The sequence below is a fragment of the Rhea pennata genome, chromosome 14 (assembly GCF_028389875.1).
Source record: "Rhea pennata isolate bPtePen1 chromosome 14, bPtePen1.pri, whole genome shotgun sequence".
Classification (NCBI taxonomy): domain Eukaryota; kingdom Metazoa; phylum Chordata; class Aves; order Rheiformes; family Rheidae; genus Rhea; species Rhea pennata.
The window spans coordinates 1,543,602-1,560,540 of record NC_084676.1 but is presented as its reverse complement, the minus strand read 5'-3'; the positions used below and the strand labels follow the sequence as shown (position 1 = coordinate 1,560,540).

Below are 16,939 nucleotides of genomic sequence, written 5' to 3'. Positions count from 1 at the left end.
ATTTTAGTCAGTTTATTATGTACTAGTAAGCACTGTTCTATAAAGGCAGCTTACTCACATATCTCTTGGGGAGAAAGTCAATTAACAACCTAACAGCTTCTTCCAAAAATGGAAGTGGTTCTTCAAATACATAAAGGGAATGAAGAGGAAGGTGAAATTAAAAATGATCCTAAAAGTTATCAAAATTGACTGCAATTAATTCCATAATAGATTTGTATGTATAAAATTTGAGAAATGCATTTTGGGTGCTACATTCTTCCCCTTACATAAGATCAGTGGAAAATTTTAATTGACTGTCCTGTGATATCCTGACCTAAATACAGAGCAGAAAGAAACTACACAAGACTGTCTTGCAAGTCTAAAAAAAATGAGAAATCTTCATAATGACAGGATATAATTAATATGCAACATAACTCCGTCTTAACTGTAATAAAAATCCATTGATTGTGACCACTGACCTTATATGCGTAAAAACCACATTTCCAAAAACAATATATTCACAGTTTAGCACTGTGGAATCAACTGTTTTTTTTTAAAAAAAAGCTCTTTTCCTTTTTAAAAAATTGTGCAATGTACTTTTGTCTTGCTCATTTTATTGTCAGCAAGAGGATAAAAGAAAATTTTGTTTCTTGGTTACTATTATTCTTGGCCACTTCTGATTCTTGATTCTCATTGCTGGGTATTTTTTAAATGCTAAACCCCCAAACTGCCTGGAAGAATGTGTTATCCAGAGTCTGATTCCCAACACATAGTCCTCCAAAAATAATTAATTCAGTAAATCACATTTCTCTTCTCTTCATGGACATCTGAAACCGAAGATGCTAATGGTATCATTTGCATACTAGTTTTGAAATAGCCAAATTTCACTTCAGACATCTCAGCATTCCAGTTGTGGTAAAGGGTTCAAAAACAGAAAAATGTTTAAAAAATGTGGTGAGGCATCTGATTCAGTCTCCTGAAAATACAGAGTGAACCTGTATAACGTATGTTTCACAGCTGCAATTCAGCCTTATTTTAAAGAATTCCAACAAAAGCATCTCCAGCCCTTTCCTCCCTTCTCTGGGAGTTTGTTCTCTGTTCTATCAGACCTCCATACAGGAATGCTTATCTTCATGTATTCTGCTTTTCCTTACCAGGCAATCCAAGCGGTTTTACGTAGACTTCCTGCAGTAAGCATCTGCGTCAATGCCAGCACTGACAAATGTAATTTTGTGTTAAAATGGGCAGATCAGAGACATGCTACAGCTCTTTACCTGTTCTGAGAGAAGAAAGCCTTCAAACCAGAACATTGATGGAAAATGGAAGAATCAGACTGGCCTGTATAAAGGAAAATACAAGCATCCAAAAGATACGAAGTGGAAAGATGAGACTGCTAGCAAAAATCTTGAAAATCATGATAAAACAGATCAACAAAAATAATAAGTGCAAATTTTTATTACTTTTCCCCTACTCTCTTCTACCTTTGGTCAATTTATTCAATCAAAAGCAAAAAGAAATAAAATGTTAAAGATTCCTGTAAGCGTTAAATCTATGTCGTGCATTTTTTGCCAGAGGCATTGATGAGAACTACTTTCTGATCTATAGTATAACACAGCAGCATCCTTTTATGTGTTCAAATTAACACTGTAACTCCAGTTTATGAACTCTTGCTTTAGGTCACCACAAGGAAAAAAAGTTAATTGTACTCACATAAGACCCGTGCACATCATTTGCAAGGCTGAAAAATTAATAGCATCCCCCCTCCACCCGCACACCTTATACTTTTTCTTCTTGGCTAGCCTGCAAAACTGAATCAGTGAATGTCTTTCTCAAGTAACAGTTTTTTTTAATTGCCAGTAATATGAGACTAGTAGCAAAAGAAAATTCTAAATAAACCACAAGGCCATTTGTGATTCATAACGGTCATACTTTGAGACATGAAGTTCTTTTATTAAAGTCTTACCTTCGGTGATGTCTTAAGACTTGCTGCAGGTTTTAAAAATGAATGGTAATTGGCCTATTCTGAACTGTCAGCAGTTTGAGAACTTAAAATATGCAGGGCATGTCTCAAGAAATCCAATTGTCCTCTTTGATCTTAGATTAAAAGGACTCTTAAAAATTTTAGAGCTGTGTAGTTTCACAACTGTTTCTTAAACAGTTTCAATTAATATCATATGAGCTTTATTCTGTGAATGTAAAATAAAGTAGAAAACTCCTTGGAATTCCCCATCGGCTATATTCTGTTTCAAAAACATGTATTGGCTTTATATCCACACTCTCCATCACAGTCAGTCTCCATTTACATCCCTGATGCTTACCTGATGCTTACCAATAAATCCCCAAATGCATGCATGTCTCGATTTAAGAAAGATATTTTACTTGTGTTTCATACACAAAAACTGATAATCAACAGTGGCTTAAAAAATTAACACTACTCCACCTTCTCACAAGTGTACAAAAAAAGAAATAATGGATTTACATTCAACAGTAAAGCTTAAAGTCCACCCTAATAATAGTTGCATTGACATTCACATACACAAGCACAGAATAAATATTTCAGGATTCCTATAAGAGCATACAGCATACATACAGTACTTGAATTTTACATAATGAGTGTTAGTAGGGTCAGCAATTCATAATCTTATATAAAAGTAAAACTAAAATCAGAAAAGGGCGTGTGGGAGGTAACACCAAAGTACTGCACAGAGCTAGCAGGTTAGTAAATCCATTTGTGAGGAGTTTGCTTCTGTTTCTTCATAATAGGACAATTTGTTTGCAAATGTGTATTCAAAGTGCATATTAATGCAAAACAAAATTATTGTATTTATTAATACATGCAAGAGGCAGCCCCCAAGTGACCCGACAGAATAAAGCTGTTATTGGCAAGTGGCCGATATAATACAGATGTTTCAGGCAATTTTTCTAAAGCACTTTAATAGCAGCAATTTAATTTATAATGGCTCTAGTCTGACTTCTGTTTGGGTTAAAGGGCATCTTTTTTACATTTACAGCTATATTTCTTTATAAATAAATATCTTAAACAACAAATAGCATAGTCAACGTTTCTTTTCTCTCTCTTTTGCATATGTGTCGTGGAAAACCTCTGACCTTTTCAGAGACATAATGTGCAAAATAATGTTAGAGTGGAAATAGGGACACAGAGCATCACAGTCAGTTACATTCCTGGGATGTCAGCCCTGCCCTTCTTACACTCTGAGGGCTAGCCTTGCCAGGGTAATGCAGGGCTTTAAGGGACAATATTCCCAATGGCTTGGAAAGAGATATAATTTATGGTATCTTAAAGAGCTGTAAATGTGAGGTTTAATTTGCAAGAGTGTGTACAATACGTCATGTACAGGATTCAGTATTCCCACACAGCTACTTCTCTAGATTTGAAAAGTCTGGTCGTCTCCTTTCAGACATTTCCTCCCCAGCCCGAACATCTTGGAACATTTTTGTTCTTTAGGTGTTTCCTCTGTTGCATATTTATCAGCTCTTCTTGCATCTTACAATCTGATCTCACATCACCTAGCTGACATCTGCACACAAATATTTCCAATCAGATATAGGGTGCACAATATTAAAACTTTTAAACCTGTCTATAAGTCTCATCAAGACAGGAGGACAGGAACCACAGTGCAGAGAGTCCAACCTCTCACTGGCTGTACTGTGAAGATTCTCCTTTTCGGCGTAGGAGAAAGGAAACTTGTGTCTGCTTTTTAGATTCTGAAAACAAGCCAGAGTGGAGAAAAAGAGTTAACACCAGACTTAATAAAGCTTTTAAGACAAAACCTGTTAAGCAATTTAGACAGACACTGTGAATTTCCTGCTGATTTTCTGAAGTCTGTACATACAGGAAATTTGTTAACAGTAGGAAGAAGTTGGGAGTTGCTACATAGGAGAAATCTGCCATTATTACAAAAACTGGCTAAGTGGGTTCTTTCAGTATAAACCCCTCACTGGTCACTGTTCTCAGTGGTGCTGTTCCCCTTTTCTTTTTTCTCCTGAGTCTTGTTTCCCTTCTTCTTTTTCTTCTTTTTCTTGGTCTCCTCCTTCTTGCCAAAGGTAATGAAGTCACTTTTGTCAATTTGGCTGTTTGGCGGCTCCTGCCGGATGGAGATGATTGCAGGAGATCCTGGGATAATGAATTTGTCTGGCAACTCACCAGGACCACCTTGTTTGGGATTGCCCGGTCCAAATTTAAAGGTCCAGCTGTTGCTGTTCACACCAGCTCCCACTGGGGGGGACACCTCTCCTGCTTCAGGTTCTGAAAAAGTAAAAACAGCAAGAAAAACTTAAAGCGTCATTAAGCAAGCACCTAGTGACTATCAGATTCCTGTTCAAGAGCTACAGCTTTAGCCTGGGTCTGTGTTGATTCTGTGGTTGCAGCAGTGTGAACCTGGCTGCTCAGCTGTGTGGTACTGACTGGTTCAGGTCCAGACTGTTCAGTGCTAGTACACACTGACCCACCCCACATAGTGCTTGGCCCAACACACGCTGGATCCCACGTGGTGCCTTGAATACAATTATTCTTTATGTTTCTTTTGGATTTGAGGTGTCTGAAATAGAGATCATTGTGTTGCAGCCATCAAAGTGGTGTTTTTTAGCACAATACCCAAGCATGTGTATTGCATGACACAAAGGTATGTTAGATGGTGCTAAGCCTTCTGGGACTGTGACTTGACAGGTCAAGTCAGAGGCAATCAAACTTGGCAGTGTGCATATCCATACTGGGGCCCTTAGCAAACTATCTTGTCAGCTGTGTTCAGGATTCCCCGTGGAGGGAATTAGATGGTGCACCCAAGAAAGGAGCCTGAGACCAAGCTAGTATGTATTCAATGCGGCTGATATGCAGAGAAGGTCATGGAGCAAAAATGAGAGTGAGCTGAATTGTCTGCATAGAAACACTGCAGAACTCCTTTAACTAGGGTACAAGATCTGGTCTCAGAAATATTCACAGTCTTTTTCAAGGTGAGGCTCTAACAACCTGATCCCTTTTGGAAGGGAATGTGATGGCTCTTTTAAAAGATTTGTAAAATTCTTCTAAATTATTAAATCGTATGTGAAATGGAGAAACAGAGAGGGCTAGTGCCAAAACTGTGTTGAGCTGTCAAAAATTGTTTGGAAGGAAAGCAATATAGCAGTGAATTCTCAAATTGGAAGGTCCATACTATTATGCTTCTTTTCTTTTTTTCCTGTTGTAGTACAACAGTATCAAGGTTAAGAAACACTAGAGCTTGCTGTTTTTTTCTGTGAATAGGCATGGCAGAATCACAGAGTCACAGTATTTTACATAGGCAAATATAAAATGAAGCTCTGTCACTAACTTTAGGCTTGCATTATGAAGCAAGATTTTAATCTTACTTCCCTGATTTTTCCAAGATTGAGCCAGTCAGATTGATTTTTTTTGTGTGTGTTACTCTAACAACAGCAATTTTCTAGTGTAATGAGATATGGCACACGATGTGTTCTTCTGTGATAAGGAAAGTCTTAAAAAGTAGCTGTTTTATTTTTTCTTAAACTTTGAGAGTTTTTGTAACTTAAAATAACTCCCAGTTTTGAATAGGTACCACATATTCACTTTTTTGTATCTTTTTAAGTACTTAAAGGATTCTGCTTAGGGGAAAACTCGATGCTTATAAATTAATTCTAAAGCCCTCAGATCTGATGGGAATGTTCTTCTCTACACTCTAAAAGTGCAATACTACAAATATACGACCTGGCATACTTGTAACTGCCTACACACCAATGTTTGCAATACTGCGTGCACAGTGCCAGCTCCACAGATCTGATTAAGTCTCAACATCATCCTGTTTGCATCAGTGCTGTCTTGTTGAATAGGTAAAGCTCTTCCAAACAGGAAGAGCTTTTTCACTATGAAGAAAGCTTGGGAAAAGAGTACAGACGGTTTTCCACATAGGGTTGGAAGAGGAGACAGTGCACAGGAATGAGGAAAACAAACAGAGTAGGAATCCTTGGTCTCTCACTGGTGAGGAAGGGCAGGAAGAGGAACCACAGTACACAGTCTAGGGGGAGATCTCCAGTGTTTGCCAAACCAGAAGATGCTATCCAATGAACCTCATGTACTGACTGTTCTACACCACTGTAGTGGTAAAGGAGTTCATTGCATTCACTTTAGCAATCGTTCCATGAAACGAACAGCATCTCCTGTACTGCTGATTCTTGTTTTATGATTCTCTATTTTCTGTAATGTTGTTCATACAATTACCTATTTCATGAAATAACATGTATGTCATACATGCAAACAGAAGGCTTTCATAATTAAATAACTAAAGAGGACTTGACAATCTTTCTCCTGTCTAGTAACAAAACAAACATCTCTGGAAAGCATGATTCCTTTTGAGCTTTGTTTTTCATACTTATGCAGTATATTCATGTTCCAGACCCAAAGGATTCTGTATACACGATACATCAGAACTATCTTTGAGGCCACCTCTATAATGTATTTGTCATATGCAATCTTTGTAAAAAGGGGATATGACTGTTTTTACAATGTAATGTTTAATTAAGGAATAGAAGAGCCTGTACACTTCTTTTTCCCTTAAACCTGTTTTCAGCGATGAAGATTTGACTTGGAGTTTATATTCTCCCCAGGAACTGGTGAAGTTGTTACTTTAATCTTTCTATTCTCAAATTTCTTTTTAAAGTTATTGTTAACATGGAACTTACTATATTTTTTTTGTAAATTGTAGCTTTTCTTAATTTTTAATAGCCTTACCTATCAATTTCAGGGTTTTTAAATGTTTGTTGTTGATAATGGCTACATCCTAACAAGTCCTTTCCTACCCAATACATTAATACGAACTTTCAGCCTTCATTTCTGTTAAGTAAAATATTTTCATTTCTGTTAAATAAAGTATTTTGGCCAGGTATATTTCATTGTTTCTTTGAAATAATAAGTTACTTAGCTGAACATTGTGTGTCTTGGCCTATTTCCAAACTATGAATCTATTGTCGATCTTCAGCAATATAAAAATATGAGCTTTCACACTGTACAGAATAAATTAAGCCCTATTTGACAATAAGACCTTTCTCCTTCCCAACAACACCATGCAGCACTTATTCCAAATAACACTGGCCCAGATCCACTGCTCTTTTCCTGTTGCTGGCGGAGGAACAGCTAAAAAGCCCCTCTAATCAGTTTTGAACTCTCCTTGTTCTGGGCTGGGGAGAATCCTCTAACAGTGAATAGTCTAGAAACTGCTTTGAAGTGTATAGGGTTACAATGCTCTATGGACCACAGTGCCATTTGACTTTACTAGGACATGAGGCAATGACAATGATTTTATATTAACCATCTTACCACATAAATATGATAACCTGCAAGACCCATTTAAGGATACAAGTATCCTTGAGGTACAGTGTCTTTTTTTCTTTGCATGAAAACTATCACAAGCCTAACAGGGTGCATATACACGTCTGCTGCATTATTGAAATCTAATTCAAAACAGGACACTGACCCTTTAATCTGGTTCTGCCTAGACAAATCCACTCACCAGATGAAGTTAGAAGCGTTTATCACAAATCCTTCTGATATAATGCAACCAAACTCAACAAACCCATCATATCTACTCTGGAATCAGGATTCTGTCAAACAAAAAACTAAAGGGTTTGCCTACATTTCTGTGATTTTTCCTGGTCCTTTAATATGTTTATTGTTGTTATAAACTAAACATATTAATACTCCTTAATACTCACTAAGCCAAAGGAAACTAATTACGCTTACAGCTGTGTGGAGAAGTCACGTACAAAAAGACAGAGACAGACAGAACATAATGAGTTAATAATCATCATTTCCTAAGAGTGGAGCTTCAGCAGTCTTCTCAGGAAATTTAATTTCTGCTTGATTTATCTGATAACATGTGTGTTTATCTGGATTGGCAGGTTGGAAGGTCACAGTTCAGCTGTACCAACAGTGCTGTACGTTTAGGCATTTCAGATCAAGGATAAATGTCACTTACCTTCTAGTTTCCAAAGCCCCCTTAAACAGCTATTCTGTTTCTAATCAGTGGGAATTTAAGAACAAAAACTTTCCATTTAAATGCTATTTTACATTTAACAAGATTAGTTATGCTTCTCTTGCCTATTTTCTGGCTCTAACTAAATGCTTTAAAGTTGTTTATTAAACTTAGAGAAATATCTATATAAAGTAAATCCTCCTCCTATATTTATACTACTTAATTTAAAATGCTATACTTCTTTTCTCTTCCTCCTTGAGCTAAACAGGTTTTTGTCAAGGTCAACACAAAAGTACAGACTGGCCACTTTTTGATGTTTCACAATAGGTTACTTTAGGGGCTGCTCCCCTGCCTCCTTGTCTTATTCTGAAGGAATATGGCAGCCTTCACGTTCAATGGCCAAATAATTCATTTTTAAAATGTATGCATGCACCAGAGCCAGAATCTAGGAATCTGTAGCACCTTATGCGTCTTCATCTCTGTGTCTGCATACTAAAATGAAGGATGAACTTTTCACCTCTTCCATCTTTTTGTGCTCTGATCAAAATACAAGTGTCTTAGCATACTTCTGAGAGAGAGCTACAAAAAGAGAGATTGATGTTGAGTAGTTCATATGTTTAGTTGCGAAGAAAGGACTTTAAAATACTTATTTTTCTATCCAGTGGCTGTTACCTGAAATGAACAGGCAGACATAGATGCAAAACCACATTCTAATAGCAACTAGCTGAAAGCTTGAATCAGTAGGATATAGTATATAGCTACTTTTTTTCTTCCAGAAGCACTTATGGGTCATATGCTGCAGCCTTCTACCTCTCACATGACTTGAAAAGCACACAAATTACATTCAGTAAGCCTATATTCAACAAGTCCTATAAAAACCCAGTGCCATGCAGGTGTCATAAACTCAAAGATCTCAGAAAGGGAGCAGGTTGTAGGTGGGATGAATTGCCTGCTGAGCACAGTGCTTCTCTTTTCTGTGCTCTAAGTAGTCCTGATCTCAGTGTACAGATTTTTCAAAGATAATCAGCTTTCAACTTTCCCCATGCTGGGTACAGGGAGTCCAGGCACATACTACAAGGAATGGGATCCCTAAAAGTTAACTAGTACCTACATTGTGGGCCTCTATTCTTTTTTTTTTTTTTTTCTTAGATGTAATACAGAGAGTGAGGTTTCCCCATCCTACCTTCAGCCACCTAAATAGTAGGTATCTAGTCTAAACCATATAATCTAGTTCTCAATACAGTCTATAGATAATCACCCTCAGGCAGTGGTTCAACTGACCTAGTTTAAATGTGTATTTTTTTAGATAGAATGAATTATCTGTGTCCCTGTCCTCTCTCTCCTGGAGCTGTCTTGCCTTGCTTCATTAGCTACAAATAATGCCCAGACAGCCAATTTAAACTAGACAACTAATTCTTGGGTGGTTAATGCAAAGTGCTCTCAGAAGCTCTCTCAAAGTGTAAGCTCAGAAGCAAAGCAAGCAACATCATGGCTTGGGGGATGTTTTACCGAAGATCATGCCAGAATACTCAAAAAAAAAAAAAAAAAAAAAAAAAAAAAAAAAGTAGGAAACTAATCTCTTTAATAGTGACAGTCATAAAAATCCTGTTCAACGATTTGCAAGATGTGGCCACTTTCTCGGCCCTGATCTCTCTGTGTGTTTAGGCAGGCATTGGCGCCATCTGTTCAAAAATACCTGAGTGAAATCAGTAATACTGTAAAGGATGCTTCATTTCCACTCCTTAGAAGGCCACATATCAGTCAGGACAGCAATGATAGCTGCAGATTGGGTCTTGAATAACATTCTGTGGAAAGACTCTGAAATACGGGTCTGTCACTGAGATTTACAGTGCTGTCTTTTCAAAGGCAAAATTTGTGAATGCACTCAGTTGAAGAGTTGCCTTTCATCAGCTTGTAAACCATATGAGCTGATATGTAAGTGGAATAAAGTCAAAATGCTGAGTGATCAGTACAAACAGTGTGAAATCGAGATGTATTCTACGGTTGGGGAAAAATGCCTTCTCAGAACATCGCATCATTCAGCCCATAAATCAATACTGTATCAAGTCTAGGTAAAGAGTGCAGTGCTTTTAATCCCAGTGACAATACTCTCTTTTGAGGGGCTATGTGTGATCTTCCTGTCCCTGTATAGCCCCAAAGCTACAATCTGGTGTTTACTAGGAACAGGTGGTGCTCACTTCCGCTAATGCAAGCTGACCATACATTATGAGTGTCATGTATGTTTTCTCTTCTGCTTTCCTAAAGAACCTTTGTCAGAAGACGACTAAGTCAGTGTGAGAACAGATGTGCCCCTGGTGAAGGGGGAAAGCAGGGAGGCATTTCTGTGCAGCTTTGTCTCCCTGTGGAGACGTTTCTGATGATGTGACATACTCAGCCAAGACAGCAGCTTGCTTTCATTCTGTTCCACCCTTCCTCATTCACCACTTTGTCTCTAAAAATTTGGTGGCTTATGGACTGAAGAGGTCATTTAGACAAGAGCTTTCAATCAAACCATCTAGTATTATTGAATTCAAATGAAATCTCTTTGAATAATTTTTCTAGCCACCAGAACACGCCAACTAAAACCACTATGAGCTTAGAAATAGCCCTTGTCATTAATCACAGATCCTTCCGTCCCCAGGTCACAGTAGCAATACAATTATTAAATGAATTTATTTAAAATGGAGATCAGGCTATAAGCAGAAAACAAATTGCAGAGAAAGCTAGTTGTTAACCTGATTTCTCCCTTCCATGCCTTCTCTGCTGATGCTGTGCTGAGTGTAGCTTCTGCCTCTGGCAGGCATAATGAATATTCACTGTCATAAAGAGTCTGACATTCTGAACTGATTCCGAAGCAGCACATCAAATACAAGCAGCATGCACTGAAAAACCCTCTCTGTGTCATTCTGAGGATCTCTGCAGACATTTTGGCTTCACTGATCTTTCCTAAGCCTTTTCTGGATTAAAATGCCCATTTAATCTTTTTTTTTTTTTTTTTTTTTTTTAAAAAAAGAACAACAAATCAAAAAAGCAAGTTAAAATCCATCATCAGCATTAAAAGTGACAGATACTGAACTGAAAGATGGGGAAATGATTCAGCCAGAACAAAGCTGAACCATTTTAACTACCAGTTTGACAAACAGTCTCAGCCATCTCTAAGGACCATTTCATCTTAAAGGGAATCTTATAGAGAATCTTAAAGGAAAAACACATAAATAATTCTTGCTCTCTGCCCTGCCATCTGTTTGACCTGTTCTGATCAATGATTTAGAGACAAAAGGAATGAAAAAATGAAATGTTCTCCTCATCAAAGAGTCTATATCTTTAATCCCTTGCCTGGATTTAAAGTCAGTAACATTAAACAGGGTAATTATAGCACATATGTTGTGTGAGATCCCTAACCCCCCACTGCTCCAGCATCCAGCTACAAAGCAGGGGGCAGGCATGGGAGTCACTTCCCGTTCAGTCTCAGGTTACTGCTCATGCTGACATTTAAATTTAATTTAAATAGTGATGATTTATCTCATAATAAGAAAACAATCTTATATGTCTGTGTATTAAAGTTGTCTCAGATACCAAGTAGCTCTGCCTGCATATTCTGAGATGTTTAAAAGCAAAAGATGGACTTGCTTGTTCGTACAGACCTCCTGTGGCCAGAGCACAACACAGGGTAAATGGCTTCTCACAGTTGCTGAGCAGGCAAGCAGAGTAAGGCTTCTGCAGCCCCAAGCTCTTATCACTCTCTCTTCACAAAAAGAGGCTTTTCCACCAGCAAAGCCATCAACCTTCTCAGGTAACATCTTTCTAATGCTGTACCTACAGCCATCCCTGCTCCCACTGGCAGAATTTGTCTGTTACTTCTTACTCAGCAAAAGCGTTAACCTTTTCCTCACCAAACTGAGAACTACACCTTTATCTGCTGCCTCACTGAAACTGCACAGACACATCTAGGCTGCTCTGTATTGTCCTTCCAGCAGCAATCAGATGCTGGACTCTGGGGGATGCAGCATACGAATATTTGCATCACATGCAGGAGTTGTCGAGGGAGACAGCTCCTGCAGCCTGTGGTACATAGATTTTTATTTGTGCTTTTGGCAAAGTCTACAGGCCCATGGTAACGATTTTTAAGAATTCATACTTAAAACTCCATGATTTTCATCTTATAAATGCACTTTATAAATACAGCATGAGCAGTCAGAGCACCAACCATTGTGCCCTTGTTTTGATGCAAACAGGGTACTGAGTAATGCAGGGACATCGGAGCTGTGTGTGTGTATATGTGGTGGTGGAGGAGCTTCTCTCTCTCTAACCCCTGGCTACAGCCACATGTATGCTGGGTGGGGATTGCCAAGCCAGCTTGGGATGTTCCTTCCCCTTGGGCCCGGTGGTGGATCTGCTCCCCCTGTTTGAGTCCACTTCCCTGCTCTGCCGCCACTTGCAGGGCCCTATGGGGCTGACCATGGCAAGCCCACCTGCTGACAAGCCCAATGGCTCCCACCTGCTAGTGGCCAAAGTGGCCTCAAGTCCGCTGGTGGAGACAGTGGCTGATGTTTCTCTGAAACATCCCCAGTTCTTCCCCCCCCCCCCCCAATTCCTGAATTTGCTTGACACACCTGAAAACCAGGTCAATTTAGGTAGGGACCTAAAAACATGCTTGAGAGCTTTGCTCTATGTATCTCTGCAAAAACTGATCCTTCCTGCTGTTCCTGGGTTTTACTATGCAGCCCTCAGCATCATTTGCTCTGCAATTTGAAGTTCAAAATATCAGAAGTTGCTGCTATCTTAACTTCAAGGTACTCTGTTATTTTGTTATATTTACTGTGATGAAAAGCCAGTATTGATTTCATTTTTTTCTAATTTTCAGTTGGCGGGAATGCAATTTAGGTTTTAGCTTTAAGAATAACACCTATATAAGTTCCTATATTTTGTTACATTAAACCAGCTTCTTAGCAGTTATTATGAGCAAATACATCTCTCACTACCTGCAAACACAAAGTCATTTATTCAAAGTAAAACAACTCAAACATATTGAAAAGGAAATGTAATACTCAAAATGATTTGAGTATGGATGCTTGTATTTGCTAGCTCCAGCCTTGTCTTCTTTTGAAGTATTTTTTTTGTTTCCTGTTGTTATCATGTGGTTATTGATTTTATGTGCAAGGCCTGCACAGTGGATTACTGAGGTCTCCCTTAGCTCCAGGAGACACTCGGCAGACAGAAGGATAATAATTCATACAGGTGGAGGCAGGGAGGCAGGGGGGAAAGCTCAGCTTTATTTTGTGTTCCTATTTAGGCAGATTTACGATACTTCCTCTCCAATCTACATTATAAATCAACTAAGCATAAGCAAATTTGCAGAGCTTTTTGAGGAAAGACCAGGTAGAGTTCAGTAATGGAAGACTAAGCCACCACTCCAGGACTCAATCTTAGGTGAACAAAAAGGAAGAGAATGAGACTGGGAGGCATATAAATAAAGATGTAGATTGTCTACAAAAGTTTAAGACACATACAGGACCCTCTGTCTATGGAGATTGTGTTGTAACTGCTTTCATTTGACTGGTACTGTGTAAGGGTGCTGCCTCCACGATAAAGAGTGTGAGCTACTGCAAGGAAAACAAAAGCCATTTCAGAAGCCAGAGATCCAAACGCTAGGAACAGATTAGTGCACTGCGTGCTTTCTATTATGGAAAGCTAGTTCTGGTTACTGTGTTCTGTCAAATTTTCACAAAAAAATAATTTAATTATTGCATATAAGCACCTTTATGCAAAGGACAACAGGCTCATAGAACATCATAAATCCTACTATGAAGGGGAAAAGGAGGCAGCACAGATGGAGCAGAGTTTGCTGGCTGGTGCTGCAGCATGTAACTGCATTCTGCAGACAGCCCCTCTATATTCTCTGCTAGATGAGCTACTGAACTGAATCTGAGAACACAGTCATGCTATCTATGTGGCCTCCTCCTACCACTGGAGGCCACTCTGCTTCTATGGGGTGATCGTAAGATCCATAACTTCGACTCCTGTCTGTGGCCATTACAGCCACTATTTCTATGACTGCCTGTGACTGATTCCCCAAAGCAGGAAACCTGAAGGTCAGGGGAATTCAGGTTAGCCTGAAGGGAAGATGGAAGACAAGATTAGATGTTCCTACCATATAATCCACATCAGACCTCCTGATAATGGCTAGCATGTTTTTATTCACGTCCATCAATCTTTACAGCTGTGAAAACCTGCTGCAGATAGGCACCTCCTTTAGCAGAGTCCATATTATTATTGGTGCATAGAGAGGAAAGAGCTCAGCATGGCTGTTAAAACCCAATGCTGGTAGGTAAAAGAAATCCCATCTTTTTAACTGAATTATTTAATTATTTAGTTGAACAAATTAACAGAAAGGCAATAACTAAGGAACCCTGCAGCATCAATTTTAGTCTTGCAAAACAGAACTTGCTTTTAAACTAATTAGTTGGACAATTGAAGTGGTAGTGAGAAAAAAAGGGACATGTTTATTTCAGTGCTTTTAGTACTGAATGTGTATGTTTAGCAAGAATAACATAGTAATAGATCACAGATTCTGAAGAAATAGTCTTCAGAGATAACACTTTTTTTTCATCCTACATTTAGGTTACAGGCTTCAATTCTTCCTCTCCTATATGGTTCTCATCCCAGCAGCCCAAACCATCATAATCTCCAGGCTAGATGACTGCAGTGTGAAGCTTTCTGTTTGGTTCTTCTTTTAAAAAAATGCACAAAGCTTCAGAGAGTGAAAAATGCAGTGTCTGGTCTCAGAGGTTAGATGCAGCTCTGTGCACAGAACTTCAGATTTGGAATTTGTTTCCCTGGCTCCCTGTGGCTGTGATTACAAATAAAAGGGTAATTTTACTGTTTTTTCAAGAATCAAGGCTGAAGCTAGCCTTTTCTGTTTGTGAACTATAAAGAGGAAGGAAGGATATTATTATTATTATTTAGTCTAGTTTGGTTTTCTTTTCTTCATAGGATTTTTTTTTTAATAAACTGTACTGTACAGGTGTTTGAAATCAATTTAGATCTACCAAATCCTTCAGCTGACCTACTCTGGCTAGTTTATCGCAGTACCTCTGTAATGTTATCCTCCTCTGAAAGCCAATTAAGTAAATACTAACTGATGTCTATTTTGATTCTCACTGATATGAGTGCTAGCCAGCAACCTGGCCTAAGACAGGTGTGTTACTTCAACACCTTCCACAGAAAACTGCACCCTGTCTGTGAAGATGAAGATATTGCAGACCTCAAAACAGAACCTGGCAGTTGCACTTCCCTGTTCCTTGCACAATATGCATTTTGCATTACAGCTTCCTATCATCTCCTGTTAGAATCATATCCCATTATTTTTCCTTTTTACTGATATGAGATGAATGGAGCTAATATTATAACATTTCACATCAGCTAAAAAGGAAACTTAATTAAATGTGATGGGTAACTGCTAATACAATATGATAAGCCCCCTGGATAAGCACGCTATAAAATTTCTCTGTTTTTTCAGAATCCATTAAAACTCTGAGGAGAAAATGGAAATGACCTTGAGAAGACACCCCACATTCATCCTCCTACTGCAGGAATAGTTTGGCTCTTTCAGGGAGTCTCAAGGCCCATACTTTGAAGACTTCTTGGATTGTAGACGAATCCAAATATTATGTTAACTTGCAGTCATCTGTGTTTTAACCTTTTAAAGGAGATTATTTCTGTACTGACGAGCTGACCCAGATTGACCACACTGGGAGCTGGAAATCTGGAAATACTATGGCTTGGCTCCAAAGCTTCTACCCATTTGCCTTTCCCTGCAGCTAAAAGGCTCCTCTGTTAATTGAGAAGACAGTACCTACTTGCACCTTTTTGTGAAAATTTTTCATTAGGTTCTCAGCAGATGTGTACCTGTGTAATTCTACTGAAGTTAATAGATCTTTGTGCAGTTACGCTCTGGTTCGCTACTGAAAGATGATTTAAATGTATTTATGCACCTCCTAATTTGTTCAATGCTTGATATGAATTTGATCACATGAACTACAAACTGCTAAACAATGCACTGTAAAGACCATATAACGCTGAAACAAAATATATTTAACAAAGAGATTACCTGAGGGTAAATAATATACTGTTACAGATTTTAAAAGTATGGTTATTTAAGTAAAGGTGAAATCAATACTGTTGGTTGCTTAAAACGAACGGCATTGCACTGCAACAGCCATTTTAAGAAAGACGCAGATCCCTTCCATTACGCTGTTTCCAGCCCTACAGTCTCTTTCTTAAACACTCATCGGATAGCAATTGTAAAGATTTCAATACTTAACATGTTTAAGAAAACCAGATAGAGTCATTTTTGTTACTTTGTGATTGCTCTAACCTTTTCAGAATAGAGCCTGTTATGCAAAGACTCACCCTTATAATCCCAGTTTAAGAGTTAATAAATGACCTACTTTATATTTTAATTGTTTAGATTTTAATTTTACAGTCCCAGACAGACTTTTGGCTAAGAGGTGCTCCCTCGCTACAGAAATGTATCAAGCTTTTCCTTCCACAGAAAATGATGCTTTACTTTATACTTGTGAACCACTCATTTGCATGCTAATGAAGTCTCTTTCAAGAAAGGCATTACTCAAACACTCTCAGCAAAGTATCAGAAAGATATTTTTATAATATGCCTACCATTTCACTTGTCCAAAGGAAATATTAAAAGTGGAAGGAATGACTTAAAATGGACATGAAGATCAAATTTGGAAAATGAATTTTTGCACATAAAGTACAGTGGTTGTACAACAGATGTTTGACAGCAGAGTAAGGAAAATGCACTTTATTTCTACATTATTGCTTAATGGAGGCTGAATTAGAAAAAAATCTTATCTTGATTAAAATTTTAACAATTCACATTTCTTGTGGTTGTGATTCCTTTAAATCAAATGGCAGGGAGAAAATCACAGGCAGATTATGTGTGGATTGATATTATAGTT

At 38.2% G+C, this 16,939-nt stretch overlaps 1 protein-coding gene across 5 annotated transcripts in view; it reads right to left on the bottom strand.

The window, feature by feature from the left end:
• Window positions 1-2,335: 2,335 nt before the first annotated feature.
• Window positions 2,336-16,939, bottom strand: part of LOC134146759 (protocadherin alpha-C2-like) — a 129,082-nt gene continuing 114,478 nt past the window's right edge. For 4 of the 5 annotated variants that reach the window (XM_062587274.1, XM_062587273.1, XM_062587276.1 and 1 more), the window contains exon 4: window positions 2,336-4,246. In XM_062587274.1, coding sequence (XP_062443258.1) covers window positions 3,936-4,246 — 311 coding nt within the window. In that variant the 3' untranslated portion in view covers window positions 2,336-3,935. The remainder of the gene's footprint in view (window positions 4,247-16,939) is intronic. The other variant, XM_062587275.1, reaches the window with a different exon arrangement.